At 40.9% G+C, this 12203-nt stretch overlaps 1 protein-coding gene across 4 annotated transcripts in view; it reads left to right on the forward strand.

Annotated features, from left to right (window-relative positions):
• The window catches only part of SYNE1 (spectrin repeat containing nuclear envelope protein 1), a 413129-nt gene that overhangs the window by 306480 nt on the left and 94446 nt on the right, over positions 1-12203 (forward strand). For all 4 annotated transcript variants that reach the window (XM_040429494.1, XM_040429495.1, XM_040429497.1 and 1 more), the window contains 8 exons: positions 125-325; positions 515-688; positions 1829-1960; positions 3289-3485; positions 4223-4355; positions 5627-5809; positions 9284-9433; positions 11765-11941. In XM_040429494.1, coding sequence (XP_040285428.1) covers positions 125-325; positions 515-688; positions 1829-1960; positions 3289-3485; positions 4223-4355; positions 5627-5809; positions 9284-9433; positions 11765-11941 — 1347 coding nt within the window. The remainder of the gene's footprint in view (positions 1-124; positions 326-514; positions 689-1828; positions 1961-3288; positions 3486-4222; positions 4356-5626; positions 5810-9283; positions 9434-11764; positions 11942-12203) is intronic.

The following is a 12203-nucleotide window of genomic DNA, read 5'->3' on the forward strand; positions in this document are numbered from 1 at the left end:
AAAGAGCAGAGTTTTCTATTCTTTTTTTTTGTACTAAAATGAAAATTTCTAAAAAACGTATTTTACTACCTTCCAAATGTCGGTATCTTTGTGTGCTGATCATTAACATATTGCTTTCCTCCAGGACACCTATGATGAACTCATGATGGTCATCAGCTCCAGGAGAAGCGGGCTGAATCAGAACCTTGCCCTAAAAAGTCAGTATGAGAGAGCCCTGCAGGACCTGGCTGATCTGATCGAGACAGGACAGGAGAAGATGTCAGGAGGAAAGAAATGCATTGCTGCTTCTAGACATGAGGTCAACATTATGTTACAGAAGCATAAGGTAAATGTCTAATCTTAAAACAGATCCCTGAGTTGTTTAACCTATGGTGTCATCCAGCACCATAGGTTACATTAGCAGTAGAGACAAGTCCTGTACAAATAATACTAGTAATGTGAAATTTTGCCGCCTATCGTATTCTAAGCTATTAGTAAAGGCCATGTATATCAACATATCAACATCTTTTTCCAGGAGTATTTCCAAGGACTGGAGTCGCATATGATTCTCACAGAAACACTTTTCAGGAAAATCAGCAGCTATTCTTCATCCAGAGAGACGCAGCACCACTCAGACTTGATGGCAAAGGCATCGGCTGTGCTAAAACAATCTCACAAGAGAGGCGTAGAGCTGGAGTATGTGCTCGAGGTAGGAGGATTTGTATAATGTTAATTGGACTGTATGTAGTCAGCACAAAATATGTGGTTATCATTGTGCTCACTAGTATTAGGTAGCATTGTAAAACATTTTACTGTGCAATAATGTCCCACAGGAATACCGTGTATAATGTTCAAAAACGATTATAGGTCATCTGCATACTGTAAAAAATCTGACCTCAGCCATTACTTCAGAGGTTAAAACTTGGGAAATACCATAATAAGCATATGCAGTGTGAATTACTGTGCTGCCCTAATCTGGACTAATCCAGGATTCAACAAATCTATAGTTATGAATGCTTCTTCCTTGGCGTTAACTGTGATTTTCATTTACAGTCTATCAATTAATTTAGGTCACCTTGTCTTAGGTCACATAAGAAGGATTTACTATATTTCATAATGTTCATTAAGGCGGTTATTTGCATGTGCATCTGATACACTCTAGGCGCTTTTCTGTTGTTGTGCGCAGCCATACAGACTTACGGACATATTAAATAACATTTTACCATCAACAGTTAGACCACATTGGTTGCTGGGATGCCCCCCCATAACAACTCCAGCCTTTTCAATTGGGATGACAGCATATCCTTACAAACCAGTATGAATCAACTACTGATATTAACCTCTCCAGAATGTCATACATGCATGCAAAGAGGAATGGGTGATCAAAAATATTCTCTGTCTTAAGAAGGTTTTGCAAGATTTTTTTACTGATCATCAGTACCTTTTTAGGTCATCAGTACCTGATTGGTGGGCGTCTGATGCCTGAGACCCCCTGCTGATCAGCTGTTTGAGAAGCCCTGCAACTTTCCCCCTGCTCACCAGGGACAGCGCCGTCCATTGTATAGCGGCTGTGCTTGGTGTCGCAGCTCACCCCTATTAACTTGACCGGGGCTGAGCTGCGCCTAGGCCACGTGACCAATGAACGTCACGTCTCTTGCCTAGGGAAAGTTGGAGAAGGCCGTGGTGCGAGCACACTGATAGTTCATCAGTAAAAAATATCTTGGAAAGCCCCTTTAACAATGAATCAGCAATTGACATTGTTTTATGTAGACAACGGGGGTATATAATTCATTGCGTTGTATTACATTGTCACCCATACTCAACATTTGTTCACATCAAATTTCTGTAGACGTGGATGCTACTGGACGACAAGTATCTAGAACTGAGCAAACAACTGGAATCCATTGAAAGTAACATCCCTGTTGTGGGTCTGGTGGAAGAATCAGAAGAAAGACTAACAGAAAGAATTGAGCTATATCAGGTAATTACATAAAATAAAGTATTTATTGCTTTCCCATCAAAACTAGATACAGCAGCCGATCTGATGTGATACCGTGCTGCATTATCTTTTCCGCAGGACTGCAGGTACATTTTATCTACTTTATTTCTTTTTGGAGTAACATAAATCCACACATAACCACAGCAGAGAAGGGAAAAAACTAAAGCTAAAATTAATGCTGGAACCAATTTTCTTTAAAATGCGATACTCTGTTTGGAGATGTATATGATTTTAGATGCGGCCAGCCAGTGGTTGTTTTGTGAATTACAGCCCCTGAAAGGTTTTGCTAGCGTGTTCCAATGTTTTATTGTATTTGAAATTGGAGTCCTTAAAAGCTATGTTCACCTTCGGGGAATTTTTTTAATGATTGCATTTTACTCATTTCGGGCTAGAAATAACTTTTTCAATTGGTCTTTTTGGAATACACAGGTTAAAAAAAAGCAGTCTATTTGCAGACGGTCGGTGGTGGCTCATGTGAAGCCTTATTTCTGACCTCCTGACCTCATAAACACTCATTATAGCTAAAGTCTTATCAACCTGATCAGAATATGGCTTAAATGAATGTTTATGAGGCCAGTAAATCAGAGATAAGACTTCACATAAGCAGTCGGCTGATGCAATTAAGAAGTGATACTCTGCAAACAGACAGATTTTTTTAACCCTTGTATCTCAAAACCGGCTGAACATGTTAATAAAATACAATTGCAAAAAATTATTTTAGCCCAAAATGAGTAAAATTGAATCAAAACAAATGGCTCGAAGGTGTCCATAGTCTTTAATGATATTTGTGGAAAGGTAAGAGTGGACTCCTCTGTATAAGCCGTAATTTTTGTCTCATCCGCATTATCATATGTTATTCTCATTTATACCGTCTGCTATGTGCATTGTCTTATTTCTGCCTCATGCACACAGCCATTCTACAGGCATATTAAGAATCTGAATTTGCTAAGTAGCATTCACTCTCAAGCATCATATGGTGACAGCCTCTGCTGTATGTGCAGAGGAGGCCTTTGTGTATCAACAATGCTGCTTCTTTTATCTGGTGTTTCAATGAAGAATGGGTTTATAACATTTCTTGTGAATATTCTTTGTAGATGGGAGTTGGAGTATTTCAACACAAGATATGGAAGTCTGCATTTTATAGCCAATTCTAAATTCCTAATGTCCATGGGTATTTTTATATCTGATCAGAGGCATTGCTGCCTATATCTGCCTTCAAAATGCTGTGGACATGGCAGCTGCAATATACAGATCTACAATAATTAGTGCTGAATAATATGTAATCTTATTTTCTTTCCAATTTTCTCCAGTGCTTTAGGTCAAGCTTAGCAGAACACCAGCCGAAACTTTACCAGGTCCTAGAAGATGGAAAAAGACTTCTCATGTCTGTCAACTGTCCAGAACTGGAAGGCTTGTTGAGTCAATTGGGTGAACAGTGGCTGAACAACAATACCAAAGTGTCCAAAGAACTGAATCGATTGGAGAACATACTCAAGCACTGGACAAGGTACTAAAAAATAAAAATGTTAGGTTACATCTTTAAGTCAAGATTTTATTAAGGCAATATTCACAGAAACAAAATTTACAATACATCCATAGTGCTGTCCATCTGCCCACAGACATAGCACTGACCCATAGAATAAGTGGTGTTATCCACATTTCTGTTTTTTTCTGCACGGACTGAGGGTCATGCATATAAACTGAGTGCATGCATGATTCTGGCCTGTGTCTGATGAATCAGGAACTTGGAGACCATGAGAGATTATTGTCTGCCATGGTCTCCAGGTCTGTGTCCTACAGACCTACTGTTGTGTTAAAATTCATCTGTGGGTTGTGGACGCAGCACAGGCAGTTTTTATTCTGGACATCTGAATTAGGACCAAGTCTTGGTGTAACGTGATTGAACGTTCCAAACGTTTTAAAAAGTTTTGTATAAAACAGGGATAAACAACCTCCAGCACTCCAGCTGTTCTGAAACTACAACTCCCAGAAACCTCTTTTCACTTCTATGGGAATGATAAGAACAGCAGAGTAAGTGTGCATGCTGGGAGTTGTGGTTTCACAGCAGCTGGAGTGCGGAAGGTTGCTGATCCCTGGTATAGAACATTGTTGGGCAGAAGCATCGTTCTAGATATCTGTGGTAGGTCACCGTAAAAATGTGACAAAATCTGCAATAGACACTTTTAACAGAACTCATATTCTCACTGAAGTCAGCTTCTCATTGAGATATACTGCTTCTTTCAGATACAAAAATGAGTCTGCTGAGCTTCTTCACTGGTTGCATTCTGCAATGGATAGGCTGGACTTCTGGACTGAACAGTCTGTCACTGTCCCTCAAGAACTGGAGACAGTCAGGGATCATCTGAATGCTTTCTTGGTATGTATATGCCGAATAGTCTTCTGTATGCTTTGTTTAGGCAATTAGAATGGCACAGTTCCTCTAGATACTAGAAACAAGGCATTGATATTTGATCGAGGTGGTTGGAGGTACTATATAACTCACATCCTCTTCTTTACTGCTTCTGTAGTACTGAACAGTTTATGATATGACCAGACTTATCTTAGTTTTGCCAACATCACATTTAATTTCTCTTGAAGGTGTGTTCCTGGATTTTACAAATGATGGTATGTGTGATTGAGGTGTAGAGGCTAACAACGTCAAGTGTGACCAAAATGGAGTCAGGATGGACTTGTTTAATATCCCTGATAATGTGAAGGAATGTGGATGTGTCCAATAAAAATAATTTAGGGGTTTTGACCTTAGGTGTCAAAATGTTTTCAAGGAATACAGATAACGGGGATAAAATGGAGTCCGATGAGAAAACTATTGGATGGCCTGGTGGTTTATTAGGATGTTTGTGAACCTTGGGCCTTGGGTAGAGTGTATAAGGCAGGAATAATGGGATGGGGTTTGGTCAGATATGTGAATGTGTCTTGGTCAATGGTGCCTATTTGTAAATGTGTATGTAGAACCTGTTTGATCTTGGTTGATATTGACGTTTTACCGTCACCTGTGCGTATGTCCCGAGAGCGATGTCTCCTGTCATCACTGCCAAAGTGTACCTTTAAGCGTAAGTTCCTGAAGAATCTTTGGAGGTCTAATTCCATCTGAAAGGTGTCATATCTGTACGAGGGACAGAATGATAGACCCTTCTATAGGACCTGGACCTGTGTTGGTGTGAGCGTTTTGGAGGATATATTAATCACAAGTGATTGTGGTGAGGTTTCCATTACCTGTGATCTGGTTGTCCTCCCCAACGAGTAGTCCCTGGTTGGTCCTGTCGCTTCTTGTCTTATTATTCGGCCTCTGTTTCTTTTTGGGCCTAAAAAAGGAACCGAGCGATTTTCTTGTCTGTGGTGGCTTTCCCTTTCTCTGCTGGAGTAAGATGACTCCGAGGAGGAGGAGTAGTCCCTCTGGTATTCTTGGGATCGGGGATAGCTGTTCTGCCATCTGTAGATCCTATTTATTCGGTAATCTTTAGCGTCCCTTTGAAATTTCTTCCGTTTCTGGTTTTCTACTTCACGTCTGTGAGTGGTGAGAGTGCTGGATAGTTTCTCTTTGAGTGAGTTATAATCCGATGTTTGAAGTGTAGCTTGTAATTGTTGTGTGTTGCTTAGTATATATTATTTGTTATACTTCAATGACAGGAATTCTCTAAAGAAGTTGATGCCAAATCCTCATTGAAGTCATCTGTCTTGAGCACTGGAAACCAGTTGCTTCGGCTGAAAAAAGTGGATACAGCCTCACTCCGTTCAGAACTTGCACAGATAGATAACCAATGGACTGAGCTCCTCACACATATCCCAGTAGTACAAGAGAAGCTCCATCAGGTAAGATAGAATTATTCTGGGCAAATTATAATATGTAATGGTATGTCACATGAAATGATTATCCATGCTTCTGTTAGAGGACTTTAAGGGGTTGTGCCACAAAACATATTCTATATTTGTCAAACCAGCACCTGGGTCTGAATACTTTTTGTAATTACATGTAATTGAAAATGTAGTATAGCCACTGAATTATTCAATACAATGTATCTGTATAGCGCTTCCTGCTGTTTGTTCTTTTCCTTATTTCTTTTCCACTGCACTGAGGTGGTCACATACGCTCAGTTTAAATCTTCAACTGCCACCAGCCATATCCTCTGTGAGAAGCTGTGGAAATTACAGGGAAACAGATACAGCAAGAGAGATCCAACCCCCGAGCTTCCAGCCTGAAGAGAATCTAATGAATATGGAGATCTCTGGTCCCAAGTACGGGGCTGGTTCTAGCTTTGTTAGATTGTCATGTAATATGATGTCTGATTTAAATTTTTTATATCTTGGCATAACCCCTTTAAAGCCAGATGTATGCATACAATTTGTATTGTCCTAAGTGACTGAATACAACCATAGTGCCTGTATACTAGGGATGAGCGAACTTCATATTTTGAAGTTCGTGTTCGGGTTGGGGTATTTTCTGAATTGCATTATGGATTCAGTTACCACGGACCATAATGCAATTCCACAACGGAATGCCTGTAGAGGCATTCCGTTATTCATTCCGTCATAATAGAAGTCTATGGCCTGCATAATGGATCTGTCCGGTTTCCGTTATGCAGGAGAGTACTCCTCTAAAGGCATTTAGTTATGCATTCCGTCATGGAATTGTGTTATGGTCTGTGGTAACAGAATCCATAACGCAATTCAGCATATACCCCAACACGAACTGGAACTTCAAAATATGAAGTTCAATCATCCCTACTGTATACCCACCCTATGCTTTTTCTTTTATTATTAGAACCAAATCCAAGTAATGTAGACTAAACAGTCAAGTAGATTCTTAGCATTTCCCCTTATGGCTGATTTGTATCAGTATATCGGTATCGATTACTTAATAATCCTTTTTTTTTTTTCACTTTTGGTTTAGTTGCCTGTGGTTCAAAATCATGACTGCTTCCTGGAAAATCTGTGCTAAGTTTGTGTTCTTACACAGCAACCATTATAAATTAGTGGTTCTGCTGTGTAAAGCATATGGAAGGGTCAGATAAAATGTGGATTTGAGGCCAACTCACACTTCCCGTGGGTACTACACCTAGACTATAGTCAAGTGTCAAATCTTTGTAGAGATAAAAAGAAGACGACACTAAGGAATATAGGTTGAACACTGTCAACTAGTCATGGCTCATGGGTAAGTATATAAGGTGGAACAGGCACTCTATCACCTGAAGCTGCGAAGGGGTGTTTCTATAGGTCAATATGGTGTTTGGATACAGCGTGCACTGAGACAGTATATCGTATAAAAATATTTATTTGATTTAGAACATCCAATTCATATGATTGCTCAAAATAGGTTAAAGGGAACCTGTCACCGGGATTTTGGGTATAGAGCTGAGGACATAGGTTGCTAGATGGCCGCTAGCACATCCACAATACCCAGTCCCCATAGCTCTGTGGGCGTTTATTGTGTAAAAAAACGGATTTGATACATATGCAAATTAACATAAAAGAGTCATATCTTACTTGTGTGACCAGAGAAGAGTCATATTTTCAAGCTCTGACTCATCTCAGGTTAATTTGCATATGTATCAAATAGTTTTTTATACATAATAAAAGCACACAGAGCTATGGGGACTGGGTATTGCGGATGTGCTAGCAGCCATCTAGCAACCCATGTCCTCAGCTCTATACCCCAAATCCCGGTGACGGGTTCCCTTTAAAAAGTAAAAGAATAAGGTTGGTGAAAAGATAGATAAAATAAGGGTAGATAAAGGATAAAAAATACAAAATGATAAAAATGTGATGATAATAAAAATGGTGGAAAGTCCAATGAGATATGAGGAAGTTGTTCACCTGGTCGGTTTCTTGTCTCCTCAGCGTCTCTTAATGGATACCGCTTCTCTTACAGTCTATGCGGAAGAGAAGCGGTATCCATTAAACAGCGCGCTAAGAAGATTTAAACTCCGGCCGCACTCCGGTCACATGGGACGCCACATGACCCGCCGGCAGTCACGTGATCCACCACCCGGAAGTAGCGCACAGCATTCACAGCAGGCCGGGAGACACAACGCCGCCCCAGCAGGCCAGACCATAGGGGGAGAAAGAGACGCTGCGGAGACAACAAACCGACCAGGTGAACAACTTCCTTTACACACTTTAAGGCTCCTCGCAAAACAAAGTGGATCACAGGGGACATACCTACACCTAGAGAACGGTATCCACCCCACTCCCCACAGCTGGCATTTGGTTGGTATATATGAACTATATTTGCAAGACTATATCTCATTGGACTTTCCACCATTTTTGACCATTTTTATTATCATCACATTTTTATCATTTTTTATTTTTTATCCTTTATCTACCTTTTTTATCTATCTTTTCACCAACCTTATTTTTTTACTTTTTAACCTATTTTGAGCAATCATATGAATTGGATGTTCTAAATCAAATAAATATTTTTATACGATATACTGTCTCAGTGCACGCTGTATCCAAACACCATATTGACCTATAGAAACACCCCTTCGCAGCTTCAGGTGATAGAGTGCCTGTTCCACTTCATATACTTACCCGATACTTTTCCTTAAAGGACTGTGGGGCAGTCCTGGCACAAGAGCACCTAGGTCCACTAGTTGTGTAGGGAGAGCCGCCATTTACTATATTTGCTTTAGTCATGGCTCATGCATGTTTTAAAGGGGTTCTGCAGTTTTTTTTCCACTGGATAGATCATCAACATCTGATCGGCGGAGGTCCGACACCCGGGACCCCTGCTGATCAGCTGTTTGAGAAGGCAGCGGGCTGGCAGTAGTGCCGCGGCCTTCCCGCTGTTTTCCGCAGGCCCAGTGACGTCACGACTAGTATCTGTGGCCTGGGCGGGGCTAAGCTCTGTTCACTTGAGTGGAGCTTAGCCCCGCCCAGGCCATTGATACTAGTCGTGACGTCACTGGGCCTGCGGCAAACAGCGAGAAGGCCGCTGCACTACTGCCAGCGCTGCTGCCTTCTCAGACAGCTGATTGGCAGGGGTCCCAGGTCCAGAGGATAGATAGATCAGCAGTTTAAAAAAAAACTGCACAACCCCTTTAAGCCTATGACTGGATATTTGATCTAAGAAAACATTACAAGTAAAACAATAAAAATAATAACTAGAAAATAGTCACAAATTCAGTATAAATGCAAATCTCAAGTGTTCTCCAATAATACATTATATATGATTGTATAATAGAAATCAGCACAGCACTGTGTATTTCTGGAGTGCATTTTGGCAGATAATTTTAAATGACCATGATGTGAATCAAGAATGCACTCATTTTTTATTTTGTTTGGCAGTTACAAATGGACAAACTTCCTTCACGGCATGCTATCACCGAAGTCATGACCTGGATCTCACTGATGGAAAATGTTATCAAAGAGGATGAGGAGAAAATCCGGAATGTTGTGGGCTGTGAAGCCATTCATGAATATCTTCTTAAATATAAGGTAATAACTGTGAGAAGATGTCTACTGCCCAAGGCATTTCATATTGTGTAGATTGGTATTTTCACAATCTGTACAGGTGTGGTGTAAATAATTCACTGTGTCTTTGCTAAAATGTAAAACACTTAAAACTTCAAAGCCAACCATATACATTCAAAGCCAACCATACACATTCAAAGCCAACCATATACATTCAAAGCCAACCATACACATTCAAAGCCAACCATATACATTCAAAGCCAACCATACACATTCAAAGCCAACCATACACATTCAAAGCCAACCATACACATTCAAAGCCAACCATACACATTCAAAGCCAACCATACACATTCAAAGCCAGCCATATACATTCAAAGCCAACCATACACATTCAAAGCCAACCATATACATTCAAAGCCAACCATACACATTCAAAGCCAACCATACACATTCAAAGCCAACCATACACATTCAAAGCCAACCATACACATTCAAAGTCAACCATACACTTTCAAAGCCAACCATACACATTCAAAGCCAACCATACACATTCAAAGCCAACCATATACATTCAAAGCCAACCATACACATTCAAAGCCAACCATACACATTCAAAGCCAACCATACACATTCAAAGCCAACCATATACATTCAAAGCCAACCATACACATTCAAAGCCAACCATACACATTCAAAGCCAACCATACACATTCAAAGCCAATCATACACATTTAAAGCCAACCATACACATTTAAAGCCAACCATACACATTCAAAGCCAACCATACACATTTAAGGCCAACCATACACATTCAAAGCCAACCTACACATTCAAAGCCAACATACACATTTAAAGCCAACCATACACATACAATTAGTAACATAGTACATAAGGCCGAAAAAGGACATTTGTCCATCCAGTTCGGCCTGTCATCCTGCAAGTTGATCCAGAGGAAGGCAAAAAAAAACTGTGAGGTAGAAGCCAATTTTCCTCACTTTAGGGGAATAAAAAATTCCTTCCCGACTCCAATCAGGCAAATCAGAATAACTCCCTGGATTAATGACCCCTCTCTAGTAGCTATAGCCTGTAATATTATTACACTCCAGAAACACATCCAGGCCCCTCTTGAATTCCTTTATTGTACTCAATTGCTGTTGAATGATCAGTCGTTCTATGGACAGCTGTCAAAGAGGAGAAAGCTTCTGCCAGACACTTTGGGAACCTTATATCCTGAGAGGATTGGGTGAAAATATTCACTTCACTCAATCCTCCTTTCCCTCGAGTAGAGTCGGGTGGTTCCCATACACGTCACACTGTTAGCTAAACCTGCTATTCTTGGTGGTTTTGGCTGACCTTAAAGGGGTATTCTGATTGTTAGAAGTTATCCTCTATCCACAGGATAGGTGATAACCATTAGATTGGTTAGGGTCCTACCGCAGGGACCCCCACTAATCTCGAGAAGGGGGCCCATACCCCCTGCAGCTTCCCTGAAAAGAACAGAGCGGCTGCTTGCACATGCGTGTGGCCTCTCCATTCTTTTTTATGGGAGTTCTGGAGATAGCCATGTACAGCGCCCGGCTATCTCCAGAATTTCCATAGAAATGAATGGAGAGGCTGCGCACATGCCCGACCACCCGTTCCGTTCATTTCAGGGGGGCTGCAGGTACAGGGCCCCCGTTCTCGTGATCGGTGGGGTCCCAGCGGTAGGACCCCTACTAATCTACTAGTTATCCCCTATCCATAACGTCAATCAACTGGAATACCCCTTTAAGGGCTCATGCACACGAACATATTTTCTTTCCGTGTCCATTCTGGGTTTTTTTGTGGACCGTATACGGAACCATTCATTTCATTGGGTCTGCAAAAAAAGCGGAAGTTACTCCGTGTGCATTCCGTTTCTGCATGTCCGTTCCGCAAAAGAATAGAACATGTCCTATTATTGTCCGCCTTACAGACAAGTATAGGACTGTTCTATTATGAGCCAGCTGTTCCGTTCGGCAAAATACGGAATACACGGACGTCATCTGTATTTTTTGCGAATCAATTTTTTGCGGACCGCAAAATACATACGGTCATGTGCATGAGCCCTAAGACTGTTAACTGCTTTAGTAGACTGCATTTAATTTAATGGATGTTTAATAGCCTCCATTCAAATACTGAATGGACGTTGGCTCAGATTTGCTGTAGATTCCACCCATGCTTTGTAAAAAGATTTCATAAGACCCCATTCATTAGCATTCCACTGTATTTTGGTACTGAAATCTGCACCAAAAGTGCACAAGAATTCAACCATGTCTTATCATAATTTGTTTTATGTCATTGTATATAATTAGACTTTTTTTTTTTTTCCAGGGGTTCAAGATTGACATAAACTGCAAACAACTGACTGTGGATTTTGTAAACCAGTCTGTGCTCCAAATCAGCAGCCAAGATGTGGAAAGTAAAAGAAGTGACAAAACTGACTTTGCCGAAAAGCTGGGTACCATGAACAGGAGATGGCAGATCCTTCAAGGGTTAATAACAGAAAAGGTAATTGCGTCACAGTGAGTCTTGTAGCTACCGTCACCAGTGTTAATATGAAAAGGGTCTGGTGTGTGGGATATGATGTCAAAGTCAACCTTCAGAGAAAAATGAAAAATATAAGGGGGTCATTTACTAATCAGAAGTACGCCTAAATTAGGCGCAGATGGCCGCGCAATGGGTAGTTGCGCTGCTATCTGTAACTTATCCCCACTCACGACAGTTTGAAAATTGTGGGCGTGGCATGGGCGGAGAAGGGGAGGGGCCAGTA

This window comes from Bufo bufo, chromosome 4 (genome assembly GCF_905171765.1).
Source record: "Bufo bufo chromosome 4, aBufBuf1.1, whole genome shotgun sequence".
Lineage (NCBI taxonomy): Eukaryota > Metazoa > Chordata > Amphibia > Anura > Bufonidae > Bufo > Bufo bufo.